Source organism: Giraffa tippelskirchi, chromosome 12 (assembly GCF_054371585.1).
Source record: "Giraffa tippelskirchi isolate mGirTip1 chromosome 12, T2T-mGirTip1v1.2.pri, whole genome shotgun sequence".
Lineage (NCBI taxonomy): Eukaryota > Metazoa > Chordata > Mammalia > Artiodactyla > Giraffidae > Giraffa > Giraffa tippelskirchi.
Window position 1 is genome coordinate 101222611 of NC_137286.1, and position 20503 is coordinate 101243113.

The 20503-nt window shown below is 42.5% G+C and overlaps 1 protein-coding gene across 5 annotated transcripts in view; it reads left to right on the forward strand.

Moving 5' to 3' along the window:
* HMGB1 (high mobility group box 1) overlaps positions 1 to 17618 on the forward strand; it is a 130053-nt gene extending 112435 nt beyond the window's left edge. For 4 of the 5 annotated variants that reach the window (XM_081549285.1, XM_081549286.1, XM_081549287.1 and 1 more), the window contains 6 exons: positions 8351 to 8408; positions 10835 to 10983; positions 13735 to 13898; positions 14117 to 14262; positions 14728 to 14902; positions 15920 to 17618. In XM_081549285.1, coding sequence (XP_081405411.1) covers positions 13749 to 13898; positions 14117 to 14262; positions 14728 to 14902; positions 15920 to 16096 — 648 coding nt within the window. In that variant the 5' untranslated portion in view covers positions 8351 to 8408; positions 10835 to 10983; positions 13735 to 13748 and the 3' untranslated portion in view covers positions 16097 to 17618. Of the gene's footprint in view, positions 1 to 8350; positions 8409 to 10834; positions 10984 to 11416; positions 11555 to 13734; positions 13899 to 14116; positions 14263 to 14727; positions 14903 to 15919 lie in introns of those variants that run through there. The other variant, XM_081549283.1, reaches the window with a different exon arrangement.
* The last annotated feature ends 2885 nt before the right edge of the window (positions 17619 to 20503 follow it).

Below are 20503 nucleotides of genomic sequence, written 5' to 3' on the forward strand. Positions count from 1 at the left end.
TTTCTACCTGAAAAAAGTTTACATTTCTTAGGTAAGGTAAGAAAACACAAGAGGAAAAAAGATTCAAGAGACTAATAGTACACTTTTTTAAAAAGATGGGCAGGAAAACATAGAGATGGCCTCACAAAAATCCATTCTCCTGCTTGGGATGAGAGATGAGATTATTGATTTTCTTAGTTACTATTTTTCCCTCAAGTATTGAAATAAGTGCCTTTTGATGCCTGGGCTTGAGAAAAGCTTGTTCCCCACAGCACTTGGCAAGTATAAATCCCAGGAACTAGGTGCTTTAAGCACTGTGTTTGTGAAGCAGGAGCCATTGTTGAGAGAGAACAGGGTGGGAGGAGTGAGGTGGGGGAGGGAGGGGGAGCAGAGCCTGGTACTAGGAGCCCTAGCAGTGGGTGGGAGGGACCAAAAGATGGAGGGCAGGGTCGGTCCTTGCTGGGGCCTTGCAGATATGGTCCACCTTGCTCCATTTCTGTTCTACCACTGCTGTGTCCACACAGGGAACCCTCATCACCCACACTGCTCCCAGTAACTCTAGAGTCGTTTCATGCAAATGTAACCTGGTTTTACCCAAATCTAAAACCTGGATTGAATTTGTTGAACTATTTGGTGGCACACATTTTGGTGCCAAAATGAATTTGTTACACAGGAAGGACTTATTTGGGGGAGCTTATGAATTTTTGTGATAACTGGCAATATGCAGGAAAAAAAACAACAAAACTGTGTTAACCTCAAAATTTGCCACATGCATACAATCCACTGGGCTCCCCTGGTAGCTCAGTGGTGAAAAATCTGAGTGACAATGCAGGAGACACAGGTTCAATCCCTAGGTTAGGAAGATCCCCTGGAGGAGGAAATGGCAACTGGCTCCAGTAATCTTGCCTGGGATATCCCATGGACAGGGTAGACTGGTGGGCTACCATCTGTAGTGTGACAAAGAGTTGGACACAACTGAGCATGCACATGCACATATACAATCAATTAGTATTAGTTATTGGTGGTATTGTTTTGACTTTAAGGACTTTTAATAAGATCCAGGAATTAAAAAAAATAAAATATATTTGCAAACTTCTGAACTATAACAACACCTCCCACAGTAAAAACCAAACAAGACAATCTGTTAAAACACTAGTTCATAAAAACCATTGCCCCAAACCATCAGAATAGGGACCAACCTGAATAGAATTTAACCACATAAAGCTGCCAGTATCCACAGATTTTGACCAACAAAGATGACAACACAACACTAGGTTTTGCTCCACATACCTTGAGTCAGCATACTAGAGTGTAATTTATTCTACAAAGGGAAGGAAATTGTAGGCACAGTTTATTAAAATTGAGTATCAGCATTGTGATAGGTGTGGGCAGAAAACTGAACCTCACCTGACATTCAAGGCTATGGTTTTTCCAGTGGTCATGTATGAATGTGAGAGTTGGATGGTGAAGAAAGCTGAGCACTGAAGAATTGATGCTTTTGAACTGTAGTGTTGGAGAAGACTCTTGAGAGTCCCTTGGACTGCAAGGAGATCCAACCAGTCCATCCTAAAGGAGATCAGCCTGGGTGTTCATTGGAAGGACTGATGTTCAAGCTGAAACTCCAATACTTTGGCCACCTCATGCGAAGAGTTGACTCATTGGAAAAGACCCTAATGCAGAGAAGGATTGGAGGCAGGAGGAGAAGGGGCGACAGAGGGTGAGATGGTTGGATGGCATCACCGACTCGATGGACATGGGTCTGGGTAAACTCCGGGAGTTAGTGATGGACAGGGAGGCCTGGCGTGCTGCGATTCATGGGGTCACAAAGAGTCGGACACGACTGAGTGACTGAACTAAACTGACATTCAGCTATCATTTACTAAATACCTGTGGTGGGCAAAGAGTGCTGAGAAACAAAGATGAGTAAGGCAACATAATGTGTAATGTATTTATATAGGTTATAAAATATGTAATAATCTATGATCATTCTATTTATAACACTGTAAAAGCCACTAGAAAGGTACAACCAAAAGTGACAGAGCTCACAAATGAAAAAAGCTCAAGTTGAGAATTGTAAACAGTTGGGGAAGTTTTAAAGGACAGGTTGGATTTAGCAGTGGAGGTTGGGGGAAGGACACTCCGAAGCAAAAGAAACAGTATGACCAGAAGCTCGAAGGTAGGAGAGTACAAGGTCCAATTTGATTGGAAATTAGGAGAGCCATGGGAGAGAGAGAAGGGGACAAGTTTTGCCTGATTCCGGAAGGCCTTGAAGGCCCAGTGAGGATTTGGCAGTTAATTGGGAAGAAAATGTAATTAAATGGAAAGTTTTTAAGCAGTGGAGTTTTATGCATTAGGAAAATATTAATAATACCAGTTTTTGAAATAATCTAAAATAAACAGCCAACATCTGGTGCTCATTTACAGAATTCTAAGAAATTTGCATACTAGGCTCAGCTCTTTATGTATATGAGCTAATTTAAACTCACAACTTCCCTTTGAAAGGGGCATTATCATTTTACCAAAGCAACTGAAGCTCACTCAGAGAGGTTAATTCACTGTGCCCAAAGTAACACAGCTGGTTAGTACCAAGACCAGGATTTTAACCTTTGGAGTGTCTGGTTCCAAAGCCTCCATGCTTATCCACAAAATAATAAAGGCCAGAACTACAGTTGGGGGCAATAGAAATGAAAAAAAAGAAATTGGGATAGGGCATGATTCAAAAGTACTGTGACATAAATGTTACAGAATTTGATGTGAGGGAAGCAGAAGGGAGGAATGAGACTCTTAGAATTGGAGCTGATGTAGGAAGTTGGCAAATAGAGAAATGAGAATGGATTGTGGCTTTGGGAGCAGACCTATAGGCTTGAGATACTGGGACCCAGTGGGATCCTGGACAGAACCAAAGGCTGAAGGGGAAATTGGGGTCATTTACATAGAAACGGAGGTTAAAACTCCACGTGGAGTTGGTCCCTGGGGTCTCTAAGAGAGCAGAGAAGCGAAGAGAAGATGACTCAGGACTGAATCATGGGAAACAAACGAATAGTCATTAAAGAAGACACATCAGTGGTGAGGCAAAAGTTTTTCCATGTAAACACTGATAGTTTTCCTTCTAGAAGATACCTGATTCTGATCTGCATTAATAGGCTGGTCAGATTTAGATGACAGTGGAGACACCTTAACTTTTATTAATTTTTTTAGTTAGAGTATAATTGCTTTACAATGCTGGTGTGCAACAATGTGAATCAGCTATATGCATACATACATCCCCTCCCTTTAGCCTGCCTCCCATCCACCCTGTCAAGACAGCTTAACTTTAGAGCTATGATAAAGGTACATGATTTTTATATGTTGTAGATTGTATATTTGTTTTGGGGGAAGAATTTCTAGAGTAATGAGGTCTAACTCTTTTTTAATGATCTAAATCTTTGAGTCTTCTTTAACACATTTCTTCTCTTAAGAAATTAGAGAGTTTTTGTTTCTAATTTTTTGGGGGATGAGGGGGGATGCACTACAGGGCATGTGGAACTTCCCCAACCAGGAATTGAACCTGTGCCCCTTGCAGTGGAAGTGTAACAGGGCACAACTTTTGAAAGAATAACATAGCCCAAGGACACAACTGCGTAAACCAATTAGAATCAACCCTGTTTGGGACTTGAACCCAGCCAAAACCCTCTGGTACCTGGTTTCAGAGCCTAATGAAGCTCAGATTCTTGATGTCTCATCCCAGAAAGAATTCACTGAGAGACAAAGTGATAGGTAAGATGTGGATTTGTTCAGATTCAGAGAGAAGCACACTCCACAGACAGAGTGTGGGCCATCATAGAGGCCCCCAAATGTGGCCCAGTTAGTTTTTATAGGTTGGGTAATTTCATATGCTAATGAGTGGGAGGATTATTCCAACTATTTGGGGGAAGGGGTGGAGGTTTTCAGGATTTAGGCTACCGCCTACTCCTTGGTCTTTTGATAGTGCCTTGGAACTGTCATGGCACCTCTGGGTGTGTCATTTCACTTGCTGATTGAGGATCAAGGTCTAGTCTTGTCAGCCATCTTGGTCCCATTTGATTCTAATTGGTTTATGCGGTTTGTGTTGTGTCCTTGGGCTATGTTATTCTTTCAAAAGTTGTGCCCTGCCCCTTTCCCTCCTGTTGCATAAGAATGTGATTGTAGCCTAATAATAATCTGTCATGAGGATGGCTCACAGTTTACCAAGCCAAGCCACTCATTGAATGCCTAGGTTGTTGACACATTATGGATAATTCTGCGATTAATATTCTTATTCAAATTTTCATGCTCTTTACTTGTTTCTGATTACTTTCTGAGTATTTTTTGGAAGCAAAATCACTGGTCAAATGCCATGAATGTTTCTCAGGCAGAGTTCTGTTTCAGAATGTGACTATCAATTTGCTGGTAGTATTTATGTTAGAATATATTAAATCATGCTATCTCCTTCCTACTTGCTTATTTCTGTTCTTGGAAATCAAAAGGAAGCCTTAGAACAAGGATCAACAGCAACCTTTGAGGAAAAAAGCCCACAGGTTTTCTGTTGTTGTTGATTTTTTTTAACACCTTCATGAACAACAGGTATGGATTGGTGGTCACCTTCTATTTAGCCCTACAAGCCATTTTGGGTGCTGTTTGTTTCTTTTTCCCAACAAAAAAGCTGTCCTGTGGGGAGGTGAGGCTATCTTCCACTCACAGAGAGACTCTGCCTGGCCTCTGACAAAGACAGATCCAAGGTGATGAACCCCATATTTATCGGCTCTGCTAGGATTTTTCTTCTAGGCCTTGGGGATGTTGAAGCATCTTCTTTGCTTCTCCTGCAGGCCTGGAGTGCCTGCTTTTGTCTTGATCTTCCAGGGAGAGCAAGGCACTCTTCCTTCTTGTCTCCTATCTTTCTCAGCCCCACAGATTTGGCAGCAGCCTCCTTGGCTGTGCCGGGGGCTCTGACTGCAGGTACCTGGATGCGGCAGCTGCCCTGGCATTTCCTCCCTTCAGTCCCATCCCATCAGTAGGCAGCATCCTCACTTGCCTCTTAGAGCTGCCGTTACCCTTGATGTAAGACGGACTTCTTGACTCCCACCTATATTGCTGCTGCTGCTGCTGCTAAGTCGCTTCAGTCGTGTCCACCTTTATTGCAGTGTTCTGCAAACTGTAGGGCCTATTTGTGGGTTGCAAAGTAAATTTAGGATTTTAAGGGAAAAGAAGTCAGACTCCATCACAACGATAGGTATTGTTTCATGAAACTTTTTTCAAGATTTGCAGAATGTATGGGCCCTATTCAAAAACCTTGAAAGTCAAGGCTGTAAACTCACATCAAATCCCCATGAGGATATGAGGTATATTTAGGTGGGAAAATGTGATTGTCTTTAAAATTTTATTAGCTGGGTTAGTAACTGAAAGGCCATGAGGCATAGGGAAAAAAACTTCAGCTTTGGAGTCAGAACTGGGTCAATATTGTTACTTTCTCACTAGCTGTGTGACCTTGGACCACTGAAGGGATCTCTCTAAGCCTCCTTAGAATTATTTGTACAATTATTTTCATCCTGTGTGGATGAGATGAAATCATCTCTGTATAGCTCAGCACACAGGAGAGATACAATATATAAAGCTCAATTTCTAGTCTTTTGTCTGGGCTGTAGGACAGCCTCTGACAAATAGCCAGTCAGACTCTCTGTTTCTCATCAGGAGTACCTGCTACTTGTGATAGCGCCAAACATGGTTCTGTTCCTCACCCGAGGGACCTCTCTGGCTCAGTTTCCCACTCTGTGTTCTGTGTGATGATAGTGTTTCTCAGGAGAAGAACCTCTGAGCAAAGAACATTTCAGAATCACAGTTCATAGTCCTGAAATCCTAAGGACCCAACTCAGGACTTGCCAACCCAGGTGTCTGCAGGGGCCAGCCAGGTGAGAAGGTAGGTCAGGTGCTTTGGAACCATGGGGCTGCGGCAGACAGCAGAACACCCACCTCCTTCGAGGGGGTCGACCACAGGATCGTCACCTGCCTACATGTGGAGCCAAGCTGATCAGATCTCAGATTGTTCAAAATCTGGATTTTTTTTTCAATATGAAAAAAAATCCACCTTTTTAAAAACACTGTGCTGACCAAACGGAACATCTGCGTGTCATAGAAGCCAGAGAGGCCTGCCAGTTTGCATAGTCTAACCTGATGTTTTTTGGCTCAGCTGACAGTACAGTTATCTCAGGAGCTCAAGGAAAACCTCCCAAGGTACCCCAGAAGAGTGCTCTTTTAACATTATTTTGTAGCAAAAATACACTTTAAGCGCAGAATATATAATTCCACTAATAGAAGAAATTTCCACTGATTGAAGAGGAAGAGCAGCAAAGTACCGGACAGAATTGACAAGTGGGTAGTGATCCGTCATCTCTTTCTGTGTTTGTTTCATTAAACATGAATTCTGTTTTTGAAAAACCGCTTTATGGAGACAGAATTTCACATTCATACAATTTGATGACTTTTGGTATCATCAGAGTCGCACAACCATTATTATAATAAACATTTTCATCTTCTTAAAAGAAAACCTATTAGCTGTCACCCCCCTTTCCCACAGGCCCCCACACCTGGTTATTCCTAATCTAGTTCCTGTCTTTATAAATTTCCTATTCTAGACATTTTATATAAATGGAATTGTACAATAGGTGGAGTTTTATGTGTGTAGTTTCTTTCACTTAGCATAATGTTTTCCAGGTTCATCCATGTTGTGACGTTTGTCAGTACTCTATTCTCTATCAATGAATAATATTCAATCATAAAGATGTATGACATTTTATTTATCCTCTCATCAGTTGAACCTTTGGACTGTTTTTTGATTATTACAAATAATTCTGCTATGAACAGTCATGTACAGGTTTTTGTGTGGACGTTTTTGTTTCTCTTGGGTACATACCTAGGAGTGGAATTGCTGGGTCATATGGTAACTCTAGGTATATTCTTGGGAGGAACTGTCAGACTGTTTTGCAAAGCAGCTGCACTGTTTTACATTCCCACCACCAGTATATGATGGTGCCAGTTTCTCCACATTTTCACTCACACTTGCCATGTCTGTCTTTTTTATTATAAGCCATCCTAGCAGGTGTGCTAAGACATTTGTTCTCAAGGTTTACGGCACTTCTAATAGGGCAGCTGAATTTGGCCTGTTGACATGGTTCTTGAGATCAAGACCTAAAGGAGTGATCTTTTCTGAATTTAGATCACCATTTTATAAAAATTTACTACTAATGAGTTTCTCCTCTTCATGTGTACCATTCTTTGGCTAATCCAATTCTAGAGATATTGTTGGTATAAATTTGTGTCCAGGACTTCCTGGAAGTCCAGTGGTTAGGACTCCATGCTTTCACTGCTGAGGGCCTGGGTTCAATCCTGGTTGGGGAACTAGGATACTGCAAGCTGCCCAGCATGCCCCCCAACATACAAAAATTTGCTTACATGCCATTTTGTTTTGTTGTTGGGTTTTTTGTTTTTTTGTGTGTAGCCACCTATCTGCCCACAGCTGAAACCACTAATTTCCCCACCTGCAAGCCACACTGGGACAGAAGATTCAGGCCGAGGCAGAAGTACTTAAGCAGCCAAAGAGTCCCTTCTATGCTCGCTGACAGAGTAACACCGCTCCTCTGCCTTTCTTGGGTCTTTTGACCCATCTCTTAATCCTGTAACATCCTCGCAAGTGAGATAAGGCATCACAGCCCCTAAGCAAGAGTTGGGGAAACAAGCACACACCTTAATAATGGCTACCAGAGGCCACACGTGGTGGGACTCAGTGTCCTAGTTCACAACCTGTACTGTTTTCTCTTCCTGAATTCCTCCCCTTTATCGTCAGCATCCAAAAAAAAAAAGGTTTTAAGTGTCCAGGATCCTGTGGTTGACCTCAGACATTTCGGTTTACTGTTTCTCCTCCTTTTCAGAAACTGGACCTTTTCGAGAAGGACAGACAACAAGAGAATTCATATAGCTTGACTTTAGGATTCATTGTATGGGGAGGAATCAATATCCTGCAGCCAAACACCCAGAGCCCCCGTCTGCTTTTTGTATTATTATTATTTTTTTTACATTAGAGTTAAGTTTCAAATGCCCATTGGAAGCAACCTTTGGGCAGACATTCTTGCAGTTTTCTGTGATGAATTCTTATTTGGCTTGCCATAGTTCATTGTATGCAACTAGGAATAACCTTGGCCTAGTTGGGAGCTGGTAAATAGTACAAATATATGTGTCTATATTTGCAATTCCCTCCAGCCCCCAACTCCATCTTCCTCTTTTTAAATTATAAGAATGAGGTGCCATTGACATCTATCCTCAATATTAGTATCCTAACATGTACTTATTGCTGATTATTCTATTTTCCTGCCTTCTGATTTAGAAATACCCCAGTGTTTATCTCCAAAGATGGAAGAGGAAGATTAAAACAATAATTTGCAGTAAGTACTCTTTCAGCTATTAATTCATTTCTTCAGTAGACGTTATTTAGTGCCTGCTATATGTCAGGCACCCTGCTAGGTGCTTGGGATGCAAAAATAAAATTCCTGCCTATAAGGGGTGCTGTGTAGTGGGACAAACAGACACATAACTGGATAATTACAATTGTGAGCATACTAGTTAATGTACAGAATATTATGGAACCCCAGAAGAGAGGCACTTCACCTATCTTAGAGGCCGGCTCCAGGAAGGGCATAAATTACATTAATGAAGATATGAAATTCAGTTGCCTAAATTGGGCATGGGAGAGAGTGATCAAGCTTTTTAAGTTAGGTAACTCTGTAAGTTAGGATAAAACACTCAATAACCCTAAAGTAAAATATATGCCAGTTTGTAACTGATGATTCACATTGAAGGAGAGGTCTAATATAAATAAGTGAATATTAAGGTTGTAGGGCTAGAGCTGGAAGTTATAGGGTTTACTTGAAAGTTTTTCTCCTTTTTATGTTCCTCCCTTTGTATCACAGAAAGCAAATATGAGAAATGTGCCTGTAAGTGGAGGTCTTAATACCCTTCTTTGTGACATGGGCCCTGATATACTTGGGAATAAATGAAGCAACCATCACTAGACTGAATGAGGAATAGTACTGTTTGAGGATAGAATTTTTTTAACAAACTTAATTTACAACTGTTGCCTTCATATAAAATTAAAATAGGAAGAAAAGCTCAAGGCTAATTGCACTTGAGTTTTTTTAAGTCATGAGTTTAAAGAGGTCAGCATAATTTTAAATCTTTGAAAAATAAGTTTAACCTTTACAACCACTTAGTGATAACTTCCATTTTATAGCTAAAAGATTTGAAGCACAAAGAAGTTAGAAAAAAAAACAAAACTTGTCTGAGATTATAGAGCTAGTAAGTAGCAGAGCAAGGATTTGAACCCAGGTCTATTGATATTTAAATCCAGTGCCTGGTACTTACCAGGCATCCTGCTGAAATAGAAACCTGTGTTGGGCCCATTGTTCTCTTGTTCTGTGACCATAAACTGACCCTGGAAGGAGTAAGCTATTAGAAATAACTGGTTAAAGTATCTAAAAAAGTGGTTGACCCAGAGCAAACCCAACATTGCTCCTGGAAAATACTGATAGTACAATCTTCAAGTAATAGTCAAATTTTGATATCATGGATGCCATTTAAAGTGTAATCATTCTCCTGAATATTTTGTAATATAGTCACTGAGAAGATAAAACAATTAAAATAACCTAGATTTTAATAAAGCATAAATAAAGCATAAAATTAGATTAATAGAGGGAAGTAAAGAAGAGCATATATGTATGAAAACAGTATAAAAGTTGACTTTAGATGTTTGCTTTTTTTAAACACCAATAAATTTAAGCACATTATACTAGTTTATATATTTTTAATATTATTTCATGTTCATATAGCATGCATTGTCCACTCACCAAGACTATAAACCCTGATACCAATTATGTTTTGTTTTTTTTTAAAAGGAGTAAGCATTAAAATCATAGCCAGGAGAGGTTATCTCTCTGTCTGTTATCATGTAGCTTAATAAGAAAACATATTATGTTGTGGATGCTTACATGGGATATATGAAAAAAACTAACAATAAAATGATTTAACTTTGGTCTGTTAAATTTGGAGGAATTGGCTGGTGGGTTTAGAAGTGTATAAACATACCACTAGAGAGTGAAAAAAAGGGAAGTCTGTTGTAACTGAATAGGGGTGTGGTCTGCTCAGGCTACAGAGCAATAGATAATAGTTTCATAAAGGGCCGATATAACCGTATGGTCTCCAGAACTGGCTATTAGAGCCCGCACATTTTCCTCACAGACATAAGTTTGTCTGTTAAAATCAGCCAGCTTGGTGGGTTAGGGAAACCACAGCCTATGAATTTGGGCATGGGCACTCTCTGCCTCCATCTAGTCCTCCGGGTAACAATATACCTACAACTCCTGTAACCCTAGAGCAGTTACATGGATGCACTAAGTGGTGCGATGGGAAGGAAAGATAGCATCACAAGGATTCGTTTGATTATCACAGTAATCCACACCAAGTCAAATAAAACAGCCCAACAGTTAAAAATGTGGTCTCTAATGAATTTGCTAATTCTAGCAGGCCCTCCCAAACATTTCCTGCTAGAGTACCCCGTATCGAAATGAAGTGGCTGTACTTTAATTTCATGGAAGAATCGTTTGATTTCCAGGAAGTTAAGACAGGGCTTTGTATTTAAATAAAAAGTTCCAGACAAGCTGTGAAACTCGAGCAAACCAAGAAAAAGGGTGAAACTAAATGCCTGTAGGGTGACTCAAGGTTTCAGCTGCTCTGCAAACTTGACGGTACGGGCTTAAGAGCCCAGAAAAGGGGTGTTTTAAAAGCGGCTGACTGGATCGTTGTCACTTTCTTATAGGAAAAGCCCTGCCTTTCCAGAGATCTAAAATGTAATGCAACCATATGTGGTTAAGAAGTTCGAATCTTGGCTGCCTTCGCCCCTCTGCACGAGCAGAAACCCCGGTTTTCGGGGGCCGTGATCTCATCGTGTCGCTCTCACTTTTGAAGGTCTGTTAAAAGTCTGGGGCCTCTTATCTCAACGGCTATGGAAGTGAGTTTGGGGTGAGAAGGGGGGGGGAGGCCTGTGGGTGTCTCTTTTGCCTGAGGAGTTGGAGACACTTGTGGAAAAGTCAGGCCCTTTTCGCTCCGGCGGCCGCTCGGGTGTGGGGCTGGCTTGGGTTAGACACATGCACACATACACCATAGAGCTCTGCTTTCCCGTAGCAGCTGCTGCCTCTGCCTCTGCCTCTCCCGCCTCAGCCTCTCTGCCCGGCACACACACACATTCAGATTTGCGCGCTGTTTCAATCCTTGATGACGTGTCCCCGGAGACAGCCAATAGCAGGCGGGCTCTGGTCAGGACAATGGGAGGTATCGGGCCAATGAACGAGCCCCGTGAGTTGGCGGTAGCCAATAGGCGCGGCGCTGGCTGGAGAGTAATGTTACAGAGCGGAGAGAGTGAGGAGGCTGCGTCTGGCTCCCGCTCTCACAGCCATTGCAGTACATTGAGCTCCATAGAGACAGCGCCGGGGCAAGTGAGAGCCGGACGGGCACTGGGCGACTCTGTGCCTCGCGGAGGGTGAGTCCTGGGCAGCGCCGCGGCGGGGAGAGCGCCTCCGGCAGCTCTTCAGCCCGCGCGGCGGCCGGATCCCCGCGGCCGGGAGCCGGCGGGTCAGGATCCACACAAAGGCAAATGAGGGGGGACCGTGGGGGGAAACTGCGCACGGAGCGAGCCTCCCCTCGGGCGCCGGGAGCCCTGCCCCGCGCCGGAGCCCCGGCCCCCGGGGCCGCCTGAGGCGCCGCGAGCCCCGAGCCCCGCGAGTTTCCACCCCCGGCGGCGTCCGCGCTGACTGGCGCAAAAAAAAAAAAAAAAAAATTTTTTTTCCATTAAAAAAATTTTTTTAACGTGTTTTCGAACCCCCGGGGCCGAGCGTTCGGGCGGCCGGCGTGCGCGGGGGGCGGCGGGCCGCCGGGCAGGCGGGCGGCGCTTCACGGCTGCATTGGCCGCCGCAGAGCCGGGCGCCGGCGGCGAGCGAGCGCGGGCGGGCGGGCGCTGCGGGCGGGCGGCGGCGCGGGGCCGGGGCCGGGGGCGGCGGCGCGGGGCCGGGCCCGCCGGCCTGAGCCCGAGCCCGGGGCCGGGCGCGGCGGCCGGGCGGCCGGGCGGCGGGGGGGAGCGGCGCCGCGGCGCTCGCTGGATAACATGGCTGACTCGGCCCGGCGCTGCTGGCTGGAGAGAAAACAAGGCGGGCGGGCGGGCGCGGGCGGGGGGGGAAGCTGGGCGCAGCAGTTCCGAGGCAACTTTTTTTTTTTCCTCTTCTGCCAGCCCCGCGTCCCCCCGTCTGCGGGGGCGGCGGGCCGCGCGGAGGGAGACGGGGAGCGGCGGGTCGGGGGCGCCTCCCGAGGCTGGGGCCCCCCCGTCACACACACACACCACGGACGGGGGAGGGGGAGGGTCCGGCCGCGCGCCCCCCGCCCCTCCCCCCGGCCGTCATGGCCGAGTGTGTGCGCCAGAGCGCGCCGCGCACCCCGCCCGCCGGCGCTCGCACTCACTCTCGCACACTCACTCTCGCGCACACACTCACACACATACACACACAAAGGGAAGGAGCCATATTCTCTCGCTCGCCCTCGCGGCGGCGGCGGCGGCGCAGGCGGGGAAGACGCGCAGCGGCCATTCCGTGCGCGCCGGCCCCAGCGGCCGCGGGCGGAGCCAGCCCCCATTTCGAGCGGGCCTGCTCCCTCCGCCGAGCCGACAAAATGGGGGAGGCCGGCGGGCCTGCGCGGGGCGGCGGGCGCACGTGGCGGGCCCCGCGCGCGGGGAGCCGGGCCTGGAGGCCCGGTCGCCGCCCCCCCCTCGGGGGGGGTGGCGGCCTCCCCGCGCGCGGCCACGAAGTTGGCGGGCGGGCGGGAGTAGGGGGGCCTGGGTGGCGGGAAGGTGTGCGGAGCCCGCCCCGCGCGGCGCCCCAACTTTTCAGGGCTTAAAAATATATATATGTATATATACTCCCCGGGTGGGGGCGGGGGGCAGCCCGAGCCACGAGCAGGAGTGGCTTTTGTCCCTCATCCTTGTTTACTCGAAGAAACTTCAGACCGGACGTGTTTAGTCAGAACCGAAATACATCTCGGGGCCAAACCGATAGGAAGCGAGGCTGCCTGGCGGTGGCAGCGGCGCAAATAGCACCGCCACCCGCCCACCCCACCCCCAGCCTGGGTCCGAGCTGCCGCTTCCACGGCTCCCTCCTCCCGGCCAAGTTTTGTGCCGAGAAGAGAATATTTTAAAGCAATCATGGGGAAAACTTTAGACGAGCGGGGCATCTGGCCCGTAATCCGGAAAGGTCTACTCAACTTTGGCTCTTACCTACTCCTTACGTAGCTGCATGAATCGGCAGCATTCCTTTTCTGACCTTTGGGTTTGTTGATTAATAATGGTTTTTTACATGAAAAAAAATTTTTTTAATGACCGGTTGGGTATTACATTCAAAACAGATACAGGGAGATAAGTCACAAATACGGTATGAGTGTACCATTGTGTCCACACTTGTTTTGAGATCCCACTGAAGGACCCTTTATTGGGTTGGTGCAGACTCTTACAGGAATTGTCGATCCCTGACATTTTCTTTGATACTGTGAGGGGTTAATGCCAATGCCGTGTTTAATAACCAGTGTCATGCTGTTCATTGACTCTCCAAGAAGTTAGAGTGCTCTTCGGTGCCATAAATTTCGTTGTTAACATTAAACTTGTGTTGTTTTATTTTTTAGAAAAATAATTAAACATGGGCAAAGGAGATCCTAAGAAGCCGAGAGGCAAAATGTCATCATATGCATTCTTTGTGCAAACTTGCCGGGAGGAGCACAAGAAGAAGCACCCAGATGCTTCAGTCAACTTCTCAGAGTTTTCTAAGAAGTGCTCAGAGAGGTGGAAGGTAAGAGGGCTGAAAACCTACTGAGTAGGTAATAAAGGCTGAATTCCAAATTGGGATATTTTTTTTTTAAGCCTCGGTACAATTTGCATAATGTGGGTGTTGATGTTGGAACAGGTTACTAAATATTTAGCAAAGGATACTGATTTTATTCATTTCCATACTTCACAACTGGTTAAAATTTTGTTAACTGATTTAAGTTTACAAATTGTTTTTTACAGACCATGTCTGCTAAAGAGAAAGGAAAATTTGAAGACATGGCAAAGGCGGACAAGGCCCGTTATGAAAGAGAAATGAAAACTTATATCCCTCCTAAAGGGGAAACAAAAAAGAAGTTCAAGGATCCCAATGCACCCAAGAGGCCTCCGTAAGTATCTTACCTGTTTTGATTTTTTAAGTATTTTACGGTAGACAAATTTAGCAAGCCACCCTGTGGATCTCCAGTCTGTAATCCATGTTTCTTAGCTAATTGGTATTGGTATATTTAAATTTTGTAAAATTTCTCTTGGGTGGCAGTTTTAGTTAGAGCAGTGGAATTAGATACTGACCTCACTCAATATATCTTCTAAATGTAGTTTTCTTTTTTATTTCTTGATAAATCATAAGAGTAATTGCAGAATGTTCATTTGGAACACTAATAAATAGTGTATGTTCAACTAGTAATGTTGTAAGTTAAAATAATTGTGTAAATTAAGTTTAGTGGGAGATATTTAGCATTTTATAACATTATACCCTGTCAAATATGTGGTAGGAAATAGCAGTGGCTTGTATATAGTAGTACAACACAGTTGTTGGTAAACCTGCAATTCTAAACTTAAATCTCTCCTTTTAGTTCGGCCTTTTTCTTGTTTTGTTCTGAGTATCGTCCAAAAATCAAAGGCGAACACCCTGGCCTGTCCATTGGTGATGTTGCAAAGAAACTGGGAGAGATGTGGAATAACACTGCTGCGGATGACAAGCAGCCTTATGAGAAGAAGGCTGCTAAGCTGAAGGAAAAGTATGAAAAGGTAAGCAGTGCGGGTTTGGTGTAGTGGTGAAAGAGTATGCCAGATGTTAGATGAACAACTGTACTTGGTACTGCATCTTAATTTCCTATTTTATGATTTCTAATAGGTGTGATGGAGTTTTGAGTATAACAACTATTCAGTGCACCATTAGCTGTAGTCTGCAAGTCCCTTTCCATCTTTCAAAGAGTGTAGATCAAATTTGTCTTGGGAAAGGGGCCATATACACTTAAGCTGGTTTTGTTATCTTCCACCGTGTGAATTTATGAAAATTGTGGTAGTCACTTTGAGTCAGATAATGTCATTATTTTAAACCATCAGGCACACAACATAAAAATAGGCTGGACCAAGTAATACAGATCTATATTGTTCATAAACACCCTGAAACACTGGGGTTCTCTGCCTTATATTAAAAAAAAAAAACTTGACTAAGTTAGAATGTTTAAAATATTTTGATCTGTACAGTAAATTGATATAAGAAAAAGCTATAACCCTCCCTTATACTTTTACTTGAAATATTAAGTAAAGTTAGATTTTAGGTTATTTAGTCATTCTGGAGAAATATATCCATTTTTAGATGTTTTTGAACCTAATTGCATGCTTGGTGGCAGATAACTTTTTTTTTTTTTTTTTAAGGAAAGATTTCCTGCTATGGATTAGGGTCTGTCAGTATAAACCTGTAGAATGCTTTTTTGCATTCAGAAGGTGGCAGTGTCTACCCTTTAATCAGTCTCTACGTTCTAGTTTTAATAAACTAAAGTTTGGATGTGGTACATAGTTGTACTTCAGTGAGGCTTAGCAGTGCAAATATTAGACAATGTCATACCATGAGCTCTGGATTATTTAGTTATCTCATAATAATTTTATGAGTTTGTGAAAGTCCAAGTTGGTGTGAATCTGCAGATATAGGGTATTTTAGTGTATCTGAGTCCTTGTTTTTTCCATAAAGCTTTGCCATGTTACTTTTATTTCTCCCCTTACTTAACTGTTCTGTCTTTCTTACTGCGTTTATTTTGGAAGGATATTGCCGCATACCGAGCTAAAGGGAAGCCTGATGCAGCAAAAAAGGGAGTTGTCAAGGCTGAAAAAAGCAAGAAAAAGAAGGAAGAGGAGGAAGATGAGGAAGATGAAGAGGATGAGGAGGAGGAAGAAGATGAAGAGGATGAGGAGGAGGAAGAAGATGATGATGATGAATAAGTTGGTTCTAGCGCAGTTTTTTTTTTTTCTTGTCTATAAAGCATTTAACCCCCCTGTACACAACTCACTCCTTTTAAAGAAAAAAAAAATTGAAATGTAAGGCTGTGTAAGATTTGTTTTTAAACTGTACAGTGTCTTTTTTTGTATAGTTAACACACTACCGAATGTGTCTTTAGATAGCCCTGTCCTGGTGGTATTTTCAATAGCCACTAACCTTGCCTGGTACAGTATGGGGGTTGTAAATTGGCATGGAAATTTAAAGCAGGTTCTTGTTGGTGCACAGCACAAATTAGTTATATATGGGGATGGTAGTTTTTTCATCTTCAGTTGTCTCTGATGCAGCTTATATGAATAATTGTTGTTCTGTTAACTGAATACCACTCTGTAATTGCAAAAAAAAAAAAAAAAAAAAGTTGCAGCTGTTTTGTTGACATTCTGAATGCTTCTAAGTAAATACAATTTTTTTTATTAGTATTGTTGTCCTTTTCATAGGTCTGAAAATTTTTCTTAAGGGGAAGCTAGTCTTTTGCTTTTGCCCATTTTGGATCACACGAATTATTACACTGTTTCTTTCATATAGTTAGCTGATAAATAAAAAGCTTTTGTCTGCGCACCCTGCATACCCATGATGAGGGTAATAAAAGTTGAATTGAGACAGTTTTCATCCATAACTGAAACTTAAATCTTGACCAGTTGATAGTGGATTTCACATAGCCCAGTTACATTTACCAAGTGAAGAGTAACCAGTCTATTCACAGCACGGGATTATTAGAATCAAACATTTTGAAAGTCTGTCCTTGAAGGACTAATAGAAAAGTATGTTCTAATCTTTACATGAGGACTCTACACTCTTTAACTCCCATTACCATGTAATGGCAGTTATATTTGCAGTTCCCACGTTAAAGACCCAAGAATGTATCCCCAAAAGCGTGAGCTTAAAATACAAGACTGCCATATTGTTTTTTTGTCGATGATTGTCCCAGCAAAGGCTCTGGGAAAAAAGTGCTGGCTGTAAATGTTTTCTGTTTATCCAAGTAGAGATTGTTTAGGAAACTTAAGACCCTTGGTTAAAGGTATTTTTAATTAATTGGGCCGACTTTTAAAGTTATATACCACATTTTAAATCAGGTATATCTTCCTGTATTATGGTTTGCCCCTTTATAAATTGAATAGATGAGGGAGGAAGACACTTTGTATTTCAGTGTGAATTAACTGATTTTGAATTTGACTTTTCTTTACAAAACTCCAGCTCATTCACTAGGGTCATATGTTTATCTGCTTAGCAGTTTAGGGAACAATTTGGCAATTTTGTGGGTTTTGAGATTATTGTTCTCTTAAAGTGCCAGTGTTTTAAAATAGCGTTCTTGTAATTTTACACGCTTTTGTGATGGAGTGCTGTTTTGTTATATAATTTTGACTTGGATTCTTTCCATTTGCATTTGTTTATGTAATTTCAGGAGGAATACTGAACATCTTGAGTCCTGGATGATACTAATAAACTAATAATTGCAGAGGTTTTAAATATTAGTTAAATGGCTTTCACTTAAGACTTTTGTTATATACATACTTTATCTTAATACCTCTTAGCAACCTTTAAGTGTAAGGGCTGCCAAAGTTTATCCCTTTAAAAATACTCACTTCACCCTTATAAATAGGTTAATGAGCTGATAAAAAAAGATTTTCACGTTCTCAGGCTGCTATATCTATAAATTAGCAAAAAACTTATTTTGTTTTCAGACTACTGAATTAATAAGATAGTTTTCCAAGGCACATGTAAGTGAAAAGCAGGAGAATAGTGATAATAAATCTAAACTTACCTTTTCTAAGCTAAACAAGAGGACATCAAAGGAAGGCTGAAATTGTCAAAATTGATCAGATTTTTGGTCAAGAAGAACAAGGCATTATCTGATTTACATGCATGTTTCCTATAGCTCTAGAAATTGTTGCTAGTAGGCTATCCTAAATGGATACATTCTGCCCTGAGGAACTTCAGTGGGTGTTACGTGGCAGATGTTGAGAATGGGAACAAGGATTTTTTCAGGTTAACTAACTGGATTCAGGTCTTGACAGGAAGACATAGACAAAAACCCTCTTCAATCTAAAGACATACTAGCTCTTCAGTATTCACAAGTACACCCTGAAACTTGGGTATCCAAAACTCAAGTAAATGAAGGTAGGAGGCAATTTAGATAATTTAGTGGAAAACCCTTGTTTAACTGGAGATGGTTTTTTAAAAGTTAACACAGAGGAACTATTTCAGTATTTAGAAATAGTTACAGCACTATGGGCTATAAAGATTTTCTTCACATCAGATTAAACAGTATAAATAGTATTTTCTGCATTTTAAAAATCGATAACAAAATGGGCATACTGATTTAAAAAGTAATTGTTTTCCTAAAGGCTGGGAGCTGTTGGCTGGTTAGTTACTATAATGGTCCTCATGGTCTTGCTATCAGTTATTGATATTTGCTGTATTAATTTTCTTAATCTGGAAATTGTGTCCTGTGCACCACAGGGGTAAGACTTAAATGATAAAGATGAAAAGTGCCTGAGTGACAGATGTTCAGCAAATACTTCCTTCACGGCCTGGGGGATTTTTTCAGTATTGTAAGACATTAGGGTAGTATCTAGCTGTATTGAAGATGCACTGGAAATACAAGATGGAAATTTCTGAATGGAAAGTGTGGGCAACTCCCTTGCTTGGCATCATATAAACCATGACAGAAGTTCAAATCTAGGTCTGTTCAGTGTAACAAGCCTTCTGAAAGGGCCTGAAATAACTTTTCAATACCTGCCAGGTACTTTTTGCATAGGATGGTATCACTATAAATTAGCACAAATCCATTACAGTTTAAATCTTGGGGTTAACTGCTGCTCAAGTGTGAACCATTGGCTAGTAACTAGCCTGTTAAGTGGTAAGTTATTTAAAATTTTTTTTCACGTTGATGCATTGTCATTTTCTATAAATTGACTCTTGAAATGCTTTTAAAACAAATAAAAGCTAGGAAACTCTTTGGATACCCATGCAACAAGAGATGCAAGCTGGTTCACTTGCCTGCTTGTTACAGTGAAGACATGAACAGTGCTAACACTTGCCAGAACTTGGGAAGTTCCCTGGGTCTAAGCCAAGTTGCTCCCTGGAGTAACAAGGCAAATCGTGGTTCTGCTCTAGGAATGCTGCTATTTAACAATACACCCTGGTGCAGGACATGGGATGACAGGCATAGTTTATTGGGCCATACTCCAGAATATGCCCCCCACCTTCTGGTAGGTTTTGGTCTGGAATCACAGCTACCAGTAAAAGTGAAAGTCACTTAAGTGTCTTGACTCTGCGACCCCATGAACTGTAGCCCACTAGGCTCCTCTGTCCATGGGATTCTCCAGGCAAGAATACTGGCGTGAGTAGCCATTCCCTTTCCAGGGGAGCTTCCCAACCCAGGGATCAAATCCGGGTCTCCATTGTTGGCCAATTCTTTACCATCTGAGCCACCAGGGAAGCCTGAGTCATGTCATTGGTTTGGACTGTATATGTAATTGGCATAAAAGGAGGAAGTAGTAGTACAGATCGGGAATAATAAGAGGAATTATGGCAGCTTGAACAATGGTAGGATCCAGGATGCAGAGAATGAAAGCCAATCAACAGTGGTGAGAAAATCAGTGGAAAGGGGATAAAGAAACTTGTCCTTTTTTCTTCTCTTCAGTCACACAATTCAAACATACAAGTGACATTCCGTGGTATGATGTTCCATAATACATTTGATAATTACTGATGGTCATTCATGTTGTTTGCTATTTTTTGCTATTCCTACCTACCACAGTGAACACCTTGAAATAGAATTGCTGAGTCAACAGATACGTGCATTTAAAATTTGGCAGATACTGACAAAATGACCCCTTCCCCAAGGCTATCCTTACTGTGAAAGTTTTTAGCAATGATTTCTAAGATAAATCAGGATTTTTTTTTCACAGATTATTCTTTGGCTCTATGAAATGACTCTTATTTTTTTCTTGTTGCATTTTTTTTAATTTATTTTTTTAATTGAAGGATAATTGCTTTACAGACTCAGCATTTTTAAAAGATGAGAAATTAAAATACTATCATTTGTTCTGAGCCACCCAAACACAAGGAGGTAGAATCAGACATGAGAGACCCTTGGGCTGACTATTTAGACTGTTTAAACTACTGAACAAATTATTTCTCTATAAAGTTACTGCAATAATGAGTTCATTGTGTGAAAATGAGGAACTTCCTATTTTGGCATCTTGGATCCAGGAGCTTTACCTGGGGAGGGATTTTTCTAGCAGAGATTGTGTGTCAATCTTTACAGAAGCTGCAACCAATAGTTTTGGAGAACAACTATAGTCAAGGATTGTGTGGGCCGGATTCCGGGCATTAGGAGATGATAG